We start from the raw sequence: 17,730 nt of genomic DNA, 5'->3' as shown, positions 1-17,730 counted from the left end.
CCTGGTAGTTTCCTGCAGACCCACGATTCCTGGAGCTTCGGCACGAAGAAGGACGATGAGGTGGTCTGCACCACAGAGGGATGAGGCCGGCAGCAGCGACTATGAATAAAAGGTGCGCTCCTTAAAAACAGGAGAGGCTCTTCAGGTGGCTATCCGGACCACTACAGCAGTGTGCAGCGATTTTACCACAAAGGGATTCCTCTGGCTGAAGAAGACGAGCTGGTTATCCCCACCAGGCTCAAGGGAAGACGACTCCGGACTGGATCTTCTCTTAGTCGTTGAAGGGTAGATAGCTCAGGACTGCAGTAGGGCTTCACCGGTACGGGATAGTTGCAGCAGTCGACCTCTCCTCCGCTTCTCTTCGGTTCCTTGTAGTTCCAGTGGCGACTCTCTGATTTCCAGCCCAAGAGACCTGCGTTTTATGCAAAAATCGCCCATTCACAAAGCCTGGCTGTCAATCACACAGCAGGGGGGGGGTTGTCCAACCCGGACAACCACCTCGGCCAATCATGAAAAAGTGCGACTTGGGTTTCCTAGGATACCCTGTGCAGGGGGCGACTACACCCCTCCCTCACATTCAGCCCACCTAGACACCCAGGTGCCTAGAGGAGAGCTTCTTGACAGAAGCCCGCCAAAAGACAGTGAACAAAGAAGGCAAACCTGGTTTGCCGCGCAAAGTAAAACACAAGAAGGAGTTTAACAAAAAGAAATGGCGAATAAACCGCACCGGAGCCAAAAGAAAAAGTATTTGGTCAAGCGGGTTTAAGTTTGAGGCTAATACAATAGCCTACAATACTACCACGTTTATATAAGATAACCGCAGTAGAAAAGTTTAGGGTAGATACCACTGCCACCAGCTAATTCTAAATGTTAACAGAGCGAAACAATGCTCTAGGAGGTGCAGATAAAAAAAGGGCTAAGAGTTAACCCTTCCAGTACTCCATGTAAGATGGGGTGTACTGTATCTGTGGTTAATTTGACTAAGTAAAGTTAATGGCAACTTTACTCTTTTCTGGGGGACAGTAGCCATCCTCAGACATGGAGTGTGTGGGAAGTCTGAACGACATTCCTGTGTCACTGCACTGAAGGTGCTGTGTAACACACAAAAGAAGGGGGCCACTGAAGTGGTGTACTCCAGAGCCCACAATCCTAAAAACAGGCAAAAAACACATAGCAAAACATGGGTAAGAGTGGGAGAAAAGCTCACACTCTTACCATGTGGAAAGAAATAACTCCAGAGATCCAGCAAAGCTGCTGAGGGACTCACTAGGTAAGGGAAATTAGTCATAAAATGAGAATTCTCCCTAACACTTGGAAATGTCGCAGGGTTAAATGTGACTATATACACATGTGGTGGAGGTGCCCGGTGGTACAGACATATTGGGGAGAGGTCTTATCTTGGATTAAAGGGGTTGATGGGGTGGGGAGGACCCTCTGCCTTTGGCTCCTCCTCTTTGGAATTGAGGTGGGGGATGACCACGAGGAGACTCAAGGACATATGTTGCAGGTCAAGCTAGGTGTTGCCTGGCCCAGAAGTGGAAGAGTCCACACATGCCAGGAGAAAAACAGTGGGTCACTAAAGTCCGAGCTATTCATGACATGGAGTTCATAACGCATCTTATCAATGAATCCAAATCAAATAATAAAGAACTGTGGCTCCCTTTCTTCGAAAAATACGGGTGCCTGGCCTGAAGTGACAACACGCATGGGGATCACTCCAAATTTGAAATGCCACCAGGAATTACACTGGGCATAGATGAAGTGATACATGAGATATGTGCTACAGAGGAAATGGAGCTGAGCCCAAGACTTCAGTGTGCAAAGAAATAAGGGTCTGATTCTACCTTGATATGTTCACTGTGAGCTCGCTAGACAAACTAGATACCTGTGCTTGATCCATGGCTATGGGTGGGGGCGAGGGGTGGATTGGGAGAGGGTTATCGTTATAATTGTATTACGAGTAGAATGTTGACATACAATGTAATAATGTAAAATATTATAACCTAAGATGCCAATAAATCTTGATTAAAAAAAGAAAAACATTGAATAAGTGATTTGATTTTTCCTGTAAATGGTGTTTGACACCTGCGAAGGACCTCCTCTGCGCCTGGACGGCTGGTCAAAAATTTGGGTAGAATTGGATGTTATCCCTGTCATATTGAAGTTGCCCCTTATCTCTCGCAAGTCTCAGGATTGTGTCCCAGTCTTTATAGTTTAGCAACTTCGCGATGATTGGTCGCGGAGTGGCCCCAGGGATGGTGTCATGATGCCTACCCCCGGGGAGCCAGACCATGTTCAGTAACCCCAGAAGCAGGCATCAAGTTATTTTGGGCAAGCCCCAAACCCCTGCTAGGGGCTGTTTGGGTGCAGTCCTGGTGCCTATGGCGCCAGGCTCATATGGACAGTCAGTACTGGCGCCATAGGCGCCAGGCTCATAGAGTAGAACTTACCTGATGCAGACCATGCTGCAATCTTACCTGATGCAGACCATGCTGCAAGAGCTCCAAGCCAAATGAGGCTTGGAAGGGACTATTTTACCTAGGGACTATTTTTTACTCGGGCGGGGCTGGGGAGGAATACTTACCTGGGACTACTTTGGAGGCTATTTAAACCACACCCGAAGAGCAGCACACGCTTCGTGTTATTCTGCATCCAGCAGCGTAACGCTCACCGTGCCTGCAAGTCTGCATCCAGTCTTCTGCCACGCCCGCCTCGAGTTTGGAGCTCCTAGAAAAAGGGAGAAAGAAGGAGAAAAGGTTAGAACAAGAGCAATACCTTTGATCCTTACCTGAATTCCCGATCCATCGCCCCTTCGAGCTGGAAGAAAGAAGTTATTTTATGCACGTCGCCTCGCCTGCTGCAGCGCCGCGCTGAACTCACCGGCCTTCGCAGCATCTTCACATTCCACCGCATCCTCCTGCATGTTCCCGCCGCATTCCGGCACCTAAGGAGTAGACAAGAACAGCAAGGTGAGCCAAGGGAATCCACAGAGGAATATTAGTAACCCCCCCATAGACTTAACTGATTTTACCACTGGGGGTACTATTCCTCTTCACAGGTCGGCGCAGCTTCCACTGCATCTTCACCAAACCCCGGCCCCTAAGGGGAAACAAAAGGACAGCAAGGTGAAACAAAGGGACTATCAAGGGGAACCCTCCTGACCACATTAGACTTACCTGATTTTACCGCCGGAGGTATTATTCCCCCGAGACTTCATACTTTCTCTCGGTGCCTGAATAAGGGAGAAAGCAACAGGTTACATATTGACATTATTTATCAAACTGCGTTGGAAATACAAATCCTTACCGGTTGAATATTACCGGTTGCCACGAGGAACTCTTCACTAGGGTCAAGCTGCAATCTGCAAGGAATCGGACAAGAGTGAAAGTCAGGCATTTGAACTCTTACGAACTACATACTTTTCAGAGTCAATATTGTTCTGGAACTCACCAATTCCTTCGAGCCAGTGAAGTAACTGGTTATCAACGCGCTCCTGTGCTCAATGCAGGATGGAGAGCTCATCTTTTAAAACCATCAGGTGAGACTACAAGAGGGGACATCAAAGGGGATCCGTGGGGAGAACAGCAGGGGTGGGGAGATTTACACTGAACTCCACGGGTGGTTAATTCCCTTTCTCCATTTGCAGAAGAATATCCCTACGGGCCAAGCAAACGAAGCTAGGTGGGCCAGTCCAGTCCGTCATCTCGGCCCTACGCGTCACATTGGTGGAGACCGCAGCTGTCCAGTTCAAATCGACGCCTCTGTGGGAGCCAGGTGAGCGTAACAGATGGGTCTGGTGGTCGGGATTCTGTGGACTCTCTCCACGACAAATAGTTGAGATAGAGCTGTTGCACCAAAGAGGTATTTGCAGATTTTTTCAACGTGGTCCTCCATTTTCATCTGAAGCTGTTGTTCTCTGACTCCGATCAGTCTTATCTTATTTCAGCAGCAGCGGCCTTCGAGGTCTTCATTCTTGGAAATTGCCACCTTCATCTGCCCATCCAGTGTTGTTCCACTGAATCAAGCCTGTCACCGTGCCCGTCAAGGCGGTGTTGTAGTTGGTCAACTTTCGAGGACAGTGTATCCACTTGCAGTCAAGATTGCGGATTTCCGCTTTCAGATCTAGAAGGATTTCTCGTATGTCGATGTGTTAGGAGGGTTCGTCCTCTTGGATTGCGTCCTCTTGCAGGGATTCTGGTCGGCTACTAGGTTTTGGAGTCTTCGTAGAGGTTCCGACCTCGAACGATAGTTTCCGCTGGGACTGGTCAGCTTTCCCCATGATGGAATACTGGAGTGGTGGTCTTGACTCTGGTCGTCTCGAGAAGCGAGGTGGTGCCGCTTTTTTATCCTGGCTGGTCTGTTCCCGGTGAGATGCCTTGGTTCGAAGAGGTCAGAGGGGGGGGGGGGGGGGGGGGGGGGGGGAGTGTGTGGCTAGTTGGTGTCTGCTCTCTGAGGGTCGTCAGCAGCGGCGATCACATTGTGGGTACTATGCTTGGTGGTGCCGAGATTCCCTGTGTGGTTTCTGGGTTGTCTGCCAGTTGAGGATCAGGGTCTTAGTAAGGCGTACTGATTATAGGAGTGTGAGCACATAGAGAGATTAGAGGAGGCATGGGGTGTGTAGCTCGTTGGCGATGGCTCTGTCGGTCCGGACTGACAGTGGTGATGGCGGCACTGAGGATACTGCAGTCTGTAGTATGGGGATTCCCCTTGCGGCAGATAAGGTGTTCGTTGGCCGAGGACCCAGACCGCAGTGAGGCGTATCGTCGGCAGAGGTGTCTAGCGGGGTGGGCGGGACCCCCAGGTGGGGACGCTTTCTCAGGCTCACGGTGGTGTAAAGGACGCCAAGATGGCAAGCTCAGCTGTTGTTGTGGTTCGGACTGTTCAGAGTGGTTTGTGCTTAGGGCGTGGTTATCCTACTGGGGTGGGGCTGATGTGTTCTCACTTTGGTCTTGTACCCCCTGTCCCACCATTGCTTGCGATAGTCGCTGCCGGAGAAATTTTTAGTGCAATGCTGATGATGTGTTATTTGTAAATCAGTGGGTGGGTGTCTTTAAAATTGCGGTAGAGGCCGTGTCTATGCGGTGGCCTGTGTTCCTTGAAGAGTCAGAAGGGCAATTTATGCAGTGCGACTTGAAGCAGGACCTTCCGGTTTGACATGCACTGTGCATACACAGTCAGCAATGGTTAACACAGTTTTCTAGTTCAGGAAGCAATAGGATTTTTGTCCGCCTACTTGCTTGGTTTCTGTGGGGGCATTTTACCCATGGGTTACTTCAGGATTACCATGAGAGCAAGCTTTTGTTTCTCGGCAGTAGAGCTGTTATCGGTCACTTTCGTTGCAGAGTTGGAAGGCCGAATGGCATGCAAGAGACAAATCCTGCAGCCACCGATATCGGGTGCGGCAGCAGATGGCTTCTAATGGTAAGGCGGTCGCAGAAGTCTGACGAGCTGTGCAGCTGCAGTGCCCAGCTCCCGCAGTGGTTCCAGCGGGCATTTGCAGGCTCCGCTGTGGCTAAGCGGGCTCCGCGCTCGATCAGGGTGTCCGCTGCTTCTTCCACAGGGCGCTCGCTGCCTCCGTGTGAAGTTGTTCTTTGGCTGGTGGGCGGCTCACGCTTCACCCGCCGACAACCTCTCTCAGTCCTGTTTGTGGGGGGAAGCGGGGATTACAACCACTGCTCCGCCTTCCTCCGCCAGTAGACTGCTATGGCCTGCGTGTTATCCTCACGCTACCCCAGCCCCTGCCTTCCCTGCATTTGCTGCGCTGTACCTACCCCATAGACGCAGGTGTGAAGGGCTGTGGACCCGGGATCGGGCCAACTATTTCTGCCGCTCGGGCTGTTGGCTGTGGTGTGTCTTGTCATGATTTGCCTCCGTCAGGGAACTCAGCAGGTGGGCGGGTCTACGCTGCACTCCAGTACGCCACCTTCCGGTCGGGGGCGCCTGGTGAGTATTTTCCCCACTCCGCTGTTGTTGCACAATTATTCAGGGGGACAGCAGAAGGTCCCCAGTGTCTTCCAGACTCGCCAAGTCACGAGAGGGGCAGGTTTTCTCTCCTTTCAATCTCATCTGTTGTGCCCTGGGTTCCGTCTAGGCCACGGGAGCGAGGTCCCTAACAGGCCCTCTCTCGCACAGATGCAGGGGACCTCAAATGCCGCAATTGTATTGACGGTGCAGGTTCTAGGGCTTTGTTGCTCATTTCCACCACTCTGGGTCGTCTACCCACCAGAGATACCACGATTAGACAGGATTGATTTGGGAGCCTCACCGGAGCTCACAGAGGAGCCGCCATCTTGGTTGGCCCTCTAGCGCCCTCTGACTAAGCCATTTTTTACTGAATATTTCTCTCGAAGATTCTCACAAAGGAAACGAAGCGTACCGTATCCGAAGCGTTAGCATGGAAAAACAGAACAGAAGCCAACAAACGCTTTGCGCACTATATATACCTTCGGTGACGTCGACATCGAGATGAAAGTCACCGAGGGATATCGAGTCGACAGGCATCGACGCTCAGCGCCCGCTGCTGGAAAAATGTTCCAAAGCTGCTAAGCTGGATATTGGAAATATCATAAGATAAGGAATACGTGGAAGGACACAATCCATTCGAAAATATTTTTGGCAAATCAAAACAGTAGTTCAGAAAAGCTATAAGTACAAACTGATGATCATGAGCTATGATCTGTAGTCTCAGCAAGGGATTTAAATCAGATGGTGCTACAACCCTTTTCTACCAAAGCTACCGTACAATCTCATGCAAGCTTGCACACTTTTCACACCTTCCAAAAGAGGGCCATGTTTACTTTAAAGTCAAAGGAATACACTGCAAAGCTTCACAAGAAAATCTATTGTGTTGTGTTTTTCCTATGAACAATGCAGACATAGGAATTTTAAAATGGAAGCCAAGAGGCAAAGAGTACTTAAACATATTAGGTTCATATTAAATAAAAATAAGGCGCTAAATGAGCTCCTGCAATTGCGACCAACATGCTGGCAAATGCAATAATACATTGTTAGTTCACATTCAGTACAGCATCCTTTTCTATTCCCAACTAAATAACTTTGTTAACTAACGTGAGTGCACAATGGAGAAGCATCTCGACGAGCAAAGATTGTGAAACCCACCTGCTTCTTGTAAATTCTCTGCTCCTCCTCAAAGTGGGCACGAAAGAAAGCTGCAGTTTCCTTCTCACCTGGAGACGAGAAAGAACATGAGGATAAATATCTGCAGCATTAATTTCTCTGGCTTCATTCCTGAAATATACTGCTTCACCCAAAATACTCTATTGAAGTTCTAAAACAAATAGTATAAGAATAGATACAATGCGCGTGCAGGGTAATTCCTATATCCGTAGTGCTTCTGCATCTGCAGTCAAATGGTAGGGCCATCCTCCCATAGAATGCTCGCCAAGTAATGCCTTAGCTTTAAAGCTAGAGCTCAAAAACATGCAGGTTGAGGCTGTGCCCACTTCCAGGCTCCACCTCACCTCTCCCACTCACTTCCTTTCACGTTGGCCCTCTACCACCACCTTTACTGAAATCTATGTTAATGCCAGGATGTGTAGAAAGAAGGGAAGAGTATGTGCCATAAGACCTAAAAGGCTAAAGCACGAATTAGAGAAGAGCAACTATAGACAGAAACTTGTATTTGAATAAATACATATTTCAGATTAAAGGCAGGATCCATGCAATTAAAAATACATGGCAATCATATACTTCAGTAATATGCACAAATACATGAATAACTTGTACATATTTTTACTTCCCAACCAATTGGATCCTACAAGAGGGACAAACGCCAAGCATTAGTTAATAGGGAAGCAGAGTACAAATTCCATCTAAAATGCTTGCCCCAAATATTCTTTAACAGTCCAGAACAAAGCTAGTGTCTGCCCTGAAACTATCATTCAATGGGCAGTAGTTGCAGTACGTGTGCAACTTCAGTCAGGTAGCAGTGTCACATATAACTGTATGTGAATGTGTCTTACAGAGGAATAGTCTGTTCCGAGTAACATTCGACAGTACAGTTTATTAGCACAAGCGATAGAAATAAACATAACCACTGTGTTAGGGGACAAGCTAAAATTAAAAGTAATTAATAACTTCAGATCGCAACCCAAACTACAGGGATTGTTACCTTGTCCGACTGTGATCCCTTTTCCTAATCCCAGGATGCTGCTAAATTAAGATGAATGCTTCACATCTTGAGCCTTGTTAGAGGCACCATGAGAATACAAGTACTGTAGTAAGTCAGACATAGGAGACAGATGATAGAGCATGTTTCACCCAATTCTTTATTCAAATAAAAAAGAAATTCTCTAGACCCTACATTTATGAAGAGTCCCTTAAATTATAAAACAACAACTGCATGCTTGTCGGGAGATCAGCCAAACTAAACACGGTTCTCTGCGCAAACCTACACTAACCTATCAACTACCCTACTTCTATACAAAAGAATGACAAAAACCGATTCTAAGCTACAACTTAGGACAGTGTTACTTTCCTCTTCGTTTAACTTAAGCGGTGGCGGGTATTCTGGCCCACACCTACAAAAGTTCCTGATGTTTTCTTACAATTCCTCAACTTCAGGCAAAAAGTTCCATGCCCACTAAATCTCTCAGCTTAGTCCCATGATCACAACATTGTCCTGGTTAGAAAGTCTACTTTATCTCTTCTCCTGGGACATAGTCTCCCAATGGACGAGGAGTGCTTCGCACAACAGCAACGCAGCTTGTTTGGTTTTTCTTCTAGATGACCAGCTTCTCTAGCCCCCTGAGGGCTTTGGGCATGCTCAATCATGGTTTCTTATCCACTTCTTCCACCCCACTCTGGGGTATTTGCTTCGTTTGCCCTGGTTCCTAGGTCATTCTTCTGCCCAGTTCTGGGTCTTTGCTTGGTTAGCATGCTGGGGGACCGGGCCTGCTCAGGCCTGGGTTTTCAATTGATTCTTTCACCCTGCTTGGATATTGGCTGTGATAGGCCATATGGGCGTTGGAACTGCTCGGACCGGGGGTTCTCGATGTTTCACCCAGCTCTGGGATATTTGTTGCATTTGCCTGCTGTGGGCTTTGGACCAGCTCAGGCCTGGGTTCTCAATTCCCTATTTCAACGCACACAGGGATATTTTCTGCTTTAGCCCGCTATGGGCTTTAGGCCTGCTCAGCCCTAGTACTTTTATTCTATCAACCCTATCTGGGTATGTGCTGCTTAAGCCCCCTGTGAGCTTTGGTGTTGCCTCACCACCCTTCACTTACTCCTTATGGGCTGGCGCATACCTGGTTGACAGCAGTGCTGCTCCAGGTTGGATGTGATTTCAGTGGCTACTGCGTGGCTACTGCATGTTCTTGCCTTTTCCTCAGTTCTAGCAGCCAGTTACACGGCAAAACCCCTTTCACGGCTGTACTCCGTCATCGGTGGAGGGGGAAGGCCATACGTCCTGGGGTGGTCGGCTCCTTCTGGTTCTCTCACGGGTCCTGATTTTTCGGGAACCTCTAGACCATCAGCCCACCACTCCAACTGTACGGCTGTCTACTCTCGTGTAAGGAACTCATGGTGGCAACACTAAAGACAGACACAAGTGATCACAGTTCAAGGGTGTTTATTGAACTATATAAATGCACGGTGAAAAACGCCTTAACTAAACCTAAATCTAAGATGGGAGCAAGCGTCGACCACGGGCTCAGATCCCCAAATGACAAGGGGGACACTTCCCTTCCCCTTGTCTTGCAATATGTCCTGCTTTCAAAGACCTTAATGTCTTTTTGAACAGGTTTTCGGGCTTTGCCCCTGGTTGTCAGCTTTCCTCTACCGGGTTCACTCTCGCCAGCTTTTGGCTGTCGGCTTACCTCTGCCAGGTTCACTCTCGTCGACTTTTACCAATAATTCCTCACAGGACTTTCAGACTCCGTCCCTTTTCATTAGCATCCCTCACCCGGGTTCACTCTTGCTAATTCCCACAGTTCATGTGTTAGCTTTCAACATGCTTTCAACATGCAGGATTCACTTGCCTTAGCTTTCACAGTTCTTTGTCAGTGAAAGACTTTCGACGGTAGAGAGGATTTTATGAGACCCCTGTATGACCACTTTGACCTTTCTTCGTCTCTTCTGAAGGGCTTCCGGTTACAGTAGTTTCTACATTTCCAATCGTCCAGGGTTTCCTGCTTGAGCACCCATGTGGTGCTGTCCTCTGTTGCTGGGTTTTCCCTTTTATCAATATATCTTTTAGCCTTTCAAACTTCAAACTAGCCGTTGGCTACTTTTTGTTCAACACAGTTTGGTTTCTTATTGAATCTCCCCTCGACTCACCGACCGTGATGAGCTGCGTGCCTTTCTTTATCTTTGGAGTCAAGGTCAGTACCAGCGTCCTTCCCCAGCTTGATTATCAGCACAGGAGGGTTTTGCATACCATAGACATCTGCTGCAACACACGCTGGCTATTCACAGTCTTATACTTTCTGCTGAGGTTTCACAGGCCTTGGTTGGAAAGGGCAAAGTCGCTTCTCTCCGTCACCCTCTCAGTTTGCACCGTCTTTCTCCTACTTTTGAACTGCCGTGCCGAGTTAGCTCGTGTCATGCGGTCTGCCTTGCTCATCCTGTGCTCTTGTGCTCCACCTTACCTTTAATCCCTGTGGGGAAGGGCTGTCAGGTGTGTGTGATTCTGGTAAATTGCCTGACCCTGGCATTGGGACACTTGAGGTAAACGTCCCTGGTGTTAGTCCATTGTCTGTGTTGTGCGAAAGTGTTCGTGTGGAAAGGGGGGGGGCAGTGTTTTGGTATATCCTACGAGGTAGGCTGGGGAAAAGGTGTTGAAAGAAGAAGGGGGATACCGCTTCTTTCCCGGTGTCCCACTCCCACAGAACCCCCCATCCAGGTGATCCTCCCTCACTTGTCCACCCCCTGAACTGGATCCAATAGCAATGGCAGTGTCCTGGCCACCTGGATGACAGATCCCCCGGGTACCAGCCAGGTAGACACCGTCCGGTTTCTCACACCCTACAGATGAAAGCTGCCTCCATTGTTGCGCATCTCGTACATCTTGCTCTCCGGCAGATTCTCTCGTTGCATGATGGTCCGTCTTCTTTGAGTCCCCCTGGCTTTGGGAGGCAGAGATCAATTAAAGCCAGCCAAGCCATCCACCTTAAAAGGGGCCCTTTCACATGTTCAACTTCCATATAGTCAACCATCATGGAAGGGATCTGGCGTGAAGGGGGGGCGGACAGAGTATTTCTACTTGGGCGTTCCTTGTCCACAAGTTATGGTTACTCCCACAGTGATCCCGCTCACCCTTTTCCCTATGTAGGGTATTGCCTAGCGGGCTCACCTCCCTAGTCCCAAAGGGGGTTGGCTCCCCCCTCTGTTGAGGAGGGACACATTTCCTGGATTCATCACAGTACCCAGTAGGCCTAGTAGATGTTGGCACCATCATACTTACGTGCAGTATGATAAAGGAATTAGTCAGCGCTTGAAGAATAGCCTTCCGCCTGGCTGGTGTCGGAAATATTCTGTCCCGTTTTGTCTCCCACTGAAAACCTGTGATGGTTAGTGTTCGTGTTCGGATTAGTTAAGAATTGTTTCGTTTTGACAGAAAACCCCAAGTTGAACAGAAAGTCCACCAGGGACTGGAGTGTCTGCTTGGCCTCCTTTGGATACTGCGCTCTAATGTGTTAGTTGTCTAAGTAGGGGTAACCAGATTGGCCCCTGATTCTCAATAAGCTGGTAATGCATTCATTATCTTTATGAACAGTCTTGGTGAGCGAATTCAGTCCAAATGGAAGCATTCTGTACTGAAAGTGCTTCTCTCTTACTGAAAATCGAAGGAACCGCTGGTCGAGTAGCTATATGGGCACATACATGTAGCCGTCCTTCATGCCCAGGGCACAAAGCCAGTCCCCCAAACAGACTCTGCTATCTGGGCAGGTGTCACCATGCTGAATTCTTCTAGGGCCATGGAGAGGTTGAGGTACGATAGGTTCATCACGACTCTCAGGGCACCCTGGCTCTTTTTGGGTATCACAAACATTCTTGAATACAATCCACTGCCCTTGATCAATTCCTGAACCATCCATACTGCACGGGACTCCAGGCTCGTTACTTCCCTAAGAAGAGCTGGTGAGCCTATCTGGAGGAGATATTGGGATGACCGGGGAAGAGGGGGTGGGATGGGTAGGCAAAATCTGTTGGAAACCACTGAAACTAGCCAGGAGCCTCTAAAGTGATGACACTCACTGCTCCTTGTACAGAGCCAATCTGCCCCCAACTGGGGACTTGTGGATCAGGATAATATTGGTTTGTAGCTTCAGAGGCAGAAACAGAAAAGGGAGGGTAAATAGAACCCCTTTGGGGTAGTCTGTTTTCACCTATGGGTGCCTGGTCTCTGTCCTGGCTTAGCTTTGTGTAAAAAGACTATATACAATATCAAGCTTCAGCTGCTTCTGAAGGGTTTTTTTTCTTTTTTCGGCAGAGGACGCTGTGCATTGATGCAGTCGACTTGATGTCCCTCGAGGGATTCAGTCTCAAGGATGATGTCATCGAAGACACATAGCACGCTCAGCGCCCGTTGGCTTCAGTTCTGTTTTGTCGTGTCATTCTCAAGTCGAACCACGCACATAAAAGCAGCTTTGATAATACTAGACTCTGAAGGAGCGTAAGCTGCAATAACATGGGAAATTCTACTGAGGGGTAGGCTGGGAGGGGCAATAAGGTATACATGGGAGTAACATCCAGTCGAAAGAACGTTACCAGGGGTAAGTAACTTCTTCTTTGAATGGAGTGTGTCCTCCCACGCATTCCTCATCTTTGGTAGACTCCCAAAGCAGTGTTTGTTTTGGAGGAGAGAGTACGAATTTTGACATCAATGGTTTCCACGAACGGAATGAAGGACTGCCTTCCAAAAGCTTCCATCCTGACTTCAGGTGGAATCAAGGCAGTAACGCTTAGTAAAAGTGTGAATAGTAGACCCAAGTGGCAGCCTCACACATTTTCTTAATAGGAACACCATTTTGCAAAGCATAAGTAGCAGCCATGCCCCTAGTGGAATGGGCTCTCAAGCCTTCTGGGGGATCCTTGCCGACCAGCCTGTAGCATTCGGAAATAGCTAGAATAATCCATCTGGACAAGGTCTGTTTTGTTACAGCCTGTCCCAGCCTATGACCCGTGTATCCTATGAATAGTTGGTCATCCCGACAAAGGTTTTACAACCTTGAATTGTAGAAACTCAGAGCCCTTTGTGGGTCGAGCCTGTGTAACTTCTCCTCCTCCTTGCCAGGATGAGATGGAGGGTAGAAAGTGGGTAAAACATTCTTTTGTCCTAAAATAAAATCTGATATGACCGTAGGTAGGAATGAAGGATTGACCCTCAGGACAACCTTGTCCATATGAAATACTGTAAACAGTGGTTTAGAGGATAGTGCCTGCAACTCACTTACTCACTCACTCACTCTAGACGGGCTGATGTTAGTGCTACCAACAAGATGGTCTTGAATGTTAGTAGCCTGAAAGGACATGAATGGAGCGGTTCAAATGGTGCACACATAAGAAACTTTAACACAAGATTAAGGTCCCAAACGGGAACCTGAAAAGGAGATGGAGGGAACACATTAGTGAGTCCCTTCAGAAATTGTATTACAAAAGGTATCTTAAAATATGAAGTTTCCACAAATGAGTGCTTGAAGATGGAAAGTGCCACCAAATAACCTTTAATGGTCCCAACCTGGAGCCCCAGATTGGTAAAAGACAGCAGAAAAGAGAACACCTCCAGTGTCTTGCATAGCAAAGGGTCCACATTCTTGTCACTGCACCAACTGCAGAATTTGTTCCAACGGCAGCGGTACAAAGACTTTGTTGCTGGCCGTCTGGCCGAAAGCAAAATCCCATTACGTCATACTTATACCTCAGTCTCTCAGAAACCATGTGTGAAGGCTGAGTGTGTTGACCTCTGGATGGAGAACCCGACCCTCCTCTCGCGAGAGAAGGTCCACTTTTTGTGGAAGACATATTGGAGGGCAGATGGACATGTCCATAATATCTGGGTACCACATCTTCCTGGCCCAATCCGGTGCAATTAGGACCATTGATTTCCCGAACTTTCTCAACCTTCTGATCACGTGAGGAATGACAGAGACTGGACGAAACGCATACAGGAGTGGAAACTCCCAGTCCACTACGAACGCGTCCCCTAGAGGTCCTCTTGGGGCAAATTCCCTGGAGCAGAACAGTTTGCGCTTCCGGTTGGCACTGGTCGCGAACAGATCCACTTGATGGGTACCCCAAAGGGTGAAGATGTCTTGAAAGACTTCCTGAGCTAGTTTGCACTTGTGAGAGTGTGTGCTCGGCCTGCTCAGATCGTCTGCCGCCATTTTCTCCTCAGGGTAGGTGAACTGCTGATAGGGAGATTCTTTCTTGAATTGCCCTGTACCAGAGCTGCATTGCCTCTCTAGATAGTGGTCGTGACCCTGCACCTCCTCTCTTGTTGAGGTACTACATGACCACTGTTTTGTCCGTCATTATCTGGATATTCTTTACCCATACAGAGGGCAGAAAAGCTTTCAGCACAAGTCCGATTGCTCTTAGCTCCAAAAGATCAAGGTGTAGTTTGGACTCCAATGGAACCAAACTACTGCGGATCGTCAGACCGTTGGCGTGGGCTCCCCACCCTGTGAGGCGTCCGTCGCTATGGTTATCTACGGCCATGGTTGCCAAAAGGGTTCTCCCTTCAGAATGTTGTCCTTGCAGGCCCACCACCAGAGATCCTGTGCGTCCCTGCTTGGAACCTGAAGTAGAACTGACATGTTGCCTGAGAACTGAGACCATCGAGTATTGAGAGCCCATTGAAGGGATCTCATTCTCAGACGAGCCTCTGGCACCAGAAAAATGCAGGATGCCATGAGGCCGAGCAACCTTAAAAAGTCAAAGCCCGAGAGACGCTGGACACTCTGAAATTTGGTGACCATCTGCAGAATGTCTTGAGCCTTCACCTCGGGTGGCAAGGTCTTTCCCAAGGATGTATCCAGTACAGCCCTGATTAACTGGAGCTTTTGAGATGGTATCAATTGGGACTTCTTGTAATTGAGGGAGAAGCCCAGTCTGTGGATGGAGTGGAAGGTGATGCTGAGATAATCCGGTACTTGTTCGGGAGAAGGCACCTTGATCAGCCAATCGTCCAGGTAGGGGTAGACGTGAATTTCCCCCCTACCCCGAGACTCACTGCCATCAGTTTGGCGAATAGCCTCAGGGTGGAGGTCAGCCCCAATGGCAGAACTCGAAAACGATGAGAACCGCCAATGGCGTACCTCAGGTACTTTCTGTGCTTGAGATGGATTGGCATATGAAAATAAGCATCTTGACGTTCCAATGACATTGTGCAAACCCGGAGCTGATGGATCTGAGAAAGTGTGACCATCTAGACCTTGTCCTTCCTGAGGAACTTGTTCAAGTATCTCAAGTCCAAGATAGGTCTCAGTCCTCCGTCCTTCTTGGGGATTAGGAAATATCGAGAATACTATCCTTTGTTCCTCTCTGATACAGGAACTGGCTCTATAGCACCTTTCTCGAGCAGGGTCAAAATCTCCTGTACAAGGAAAGGATCTGGAACCTTCAAAGAATGAAAGAATGGCTCTCGGGGATGGTTTCGAGGTCTCTGAACGAAGGGGAGTGTTACACATGGGCAGAGTTCTCATGCATCTCCGCTTCTTACACTTTCTTTTTGTCTAAATCGGTGTGCAAGGGCCTCCTTATGGTAGAAATGGAGGTTGCCATGGAGATTGTCCACAAAGACGACTCGCCTGTGTCAGGTGACTCGTCAGATGCGTCCGTCTGTTACACGTACACGGAAGCTCCACTTTCCTGCTGTTTAAATCCGCTGTCTGGCGGACACTCAGTGCTGCTAATTGTGGTGTTATTCCGATACTTTTTGTTTGCGCGAATCCTATTCCTATTCTGGTTACCTGCTCCATATTACTCTCCGCTTAATCCCTTTTTTTCAAGACACTTTTTTAACGAATCCTGGAACGTATCACAGACTGCTTTGCCTTGCGACTCTGCCTCGTTTGATCTTCTTGCTGTGGAACTAGGACTGCATCCCGGACTGTCTTGCCTCACGACTCTAGGTATACGTGACTTCCTGCTGACGAACCTGGACTGCCCTCCTGTCAAAAGTAAGAACTATTTACTGCATGTCTCTGTGTGTGGTTACCTGTATTCCGTTACGCACACACAGTAGTGATACTCGTAGTTACATCAAGCCCTACTCTCCAATACTATTTGTGAAATACACTAAAGAGCTACGTTGGGAACTCTTCAGCCTTGCCTAAACACCTGAACCAATAGTGTTTTCTAATCATCTACTCTACAATTTGAACTGCCTTCATAACTTCCACTACATGTGCATGTACAAACACTTTGCTGTTTTATGCACCAACCCGTAACTAGTGTGTCCGTCGTGCCGCCTGGTTTATTCCTCCTGTACTTACCATCCTCTATTATTTTTTCCTTTTGTTGTCTCTGTCTGGACCTGTGAATTTCCCTATACCCAGAACATATCCTTTTGGTAAGATCTTTTGCTATATTAGGTTAACCAACATTGGGAAATACCTTCTTACTTATATCAAAGGTTTATATTGTTGGATTTATATTTATAGGTTCAGGACCTACATGCTTTCTCAAACCTTATAGGTTCAGTTATACATGTTATGTTATGTTATTTTTCTTATACCGCGCCAAAGCCCGTAGGCATCCAGGCGCTGAGAGACAGAAAAGTTGGCGGCAACCAGTAATGGAAACGTATTAATAGAAGAGGTGAGTCTTCAGAAGTTTCCGAAACAGAAGCAGGTCCCCGGTTTTATGCAAGGTAGCTGGCAAGGAATTCCAGGCCTTGGCGCCTTGGATATGAAACGCTCTGCCAAGCCTGTGGGCTCGTTTCACGCGATGGTGGGCTAATAGAAGATCTTCAGCTGATCCGAGTCTTCTTGTGGGTTGATAGATATTTATAACGTCTTTCAGGTAGCTAGGTGCAGACCCATAAATACATTTATGGCAAATGGTAAGTAGCTTAAACTGAATGCGGGCCTCTACAGGGAGCTAGTGTAGTTTTATTCTGGCAGCAGTGATCGGTTCAGAATTTTTCATCTGAAAGATGATACGGATGGCTTTGTTTTGTACTTTAAGTTCAAGGAGATCAGCTTTACTTCCCCCACATAAAAGTGCGTTACAGTAATCAACGCGAGGTAAAATGACAGCTCTCACAAGTTTAGTGTGGTTTTTGATAGAGACAAGAGGGGCAACCTGTCTGAGCACTTTAAGATGGTAGTTGGTGCTCCTAGAAATAGCTGTAACGTGAGCATCACAATCTAAGCTGCTGTCCATGTAAGTACCTAGCGTTTTAACTTTCTGCACGACTTTTATGTCACTGCCATCAATCCTAAAGCCTGAGAACGCCTGGTCCAGTTTAGTTACATAGTACATAACAGGTATTTCTCTTTTGGGTTAGGTCTCTTGGTTGAAACAGATACTCTGTACTGTCAGTAATCATTTTTGTGGTTTCTTGCAGCATTGGTTTGCCGGTGCACGTGTTCCCCGCTCTTTTATGCGATCGACACCTCGGTCTGTCTATATTAGAACAGCAGAGGGGTATGTCGTAAAGAAGAGTTCCCTCATGTAGAGGAAGCCCCAATTCTTGGTTTTCCTACTAGAAGTCAGGTCTGCCACTGGAGCTGGTCCAGGCGCTGGGGGTGTTGGTGCTGC

At 48.0% G+C, this 17,730-nt stretch overlaps 1 protein-coding gene across 3 annotated transcripts in view; it reads right to left on the bottom strand.

The window, feature by feature from the left end:
• INPP5F (inositol polyphosphate-5-phosphatase F) overlaps positions 1-17,730 on the bottom strand; it is a 2,244,937-nt gene that overhangs the window by 1,100,411 nt on the left and 1,126,796 nt on the right. For all 3 annotated transcript variants that reach the window (XR_011268751.1, XM_069611942.1, XM_069611943.1), the window contains exon 10: positions 7,120-7,187. Coding sequence is in view for 2 of the 3 variants with exons in the window: in XM_069611942.1 (XP_069468043.1) it covers positions 7,120-7,187 (68 nt within the window). In the remaining variant the exon portion in view is untranslated. The remainder of the gene's footprint in view (positions 1-7,119; positions 7,188-17,730) is intronic.

Source organism: Ambystoma mexicanum, chromosome 8 (genome assembly GCF_040938575.1).
Source record: "Ambystoma mexicanum isolate Mex_15411 chromosome 8, UKY_AmexF1_1, whole genome shotgun sequence".
Classification (NCBI taxonomy): Eukaryota; Metazoa; Chordata; class Amphibia; order Caudata; family Ambystomatidae; genus Ambystoma; species Ambystoma mexicanum.
This window is presented reverse-complemented; position numbering and strand designations above follow the sequence as displayed.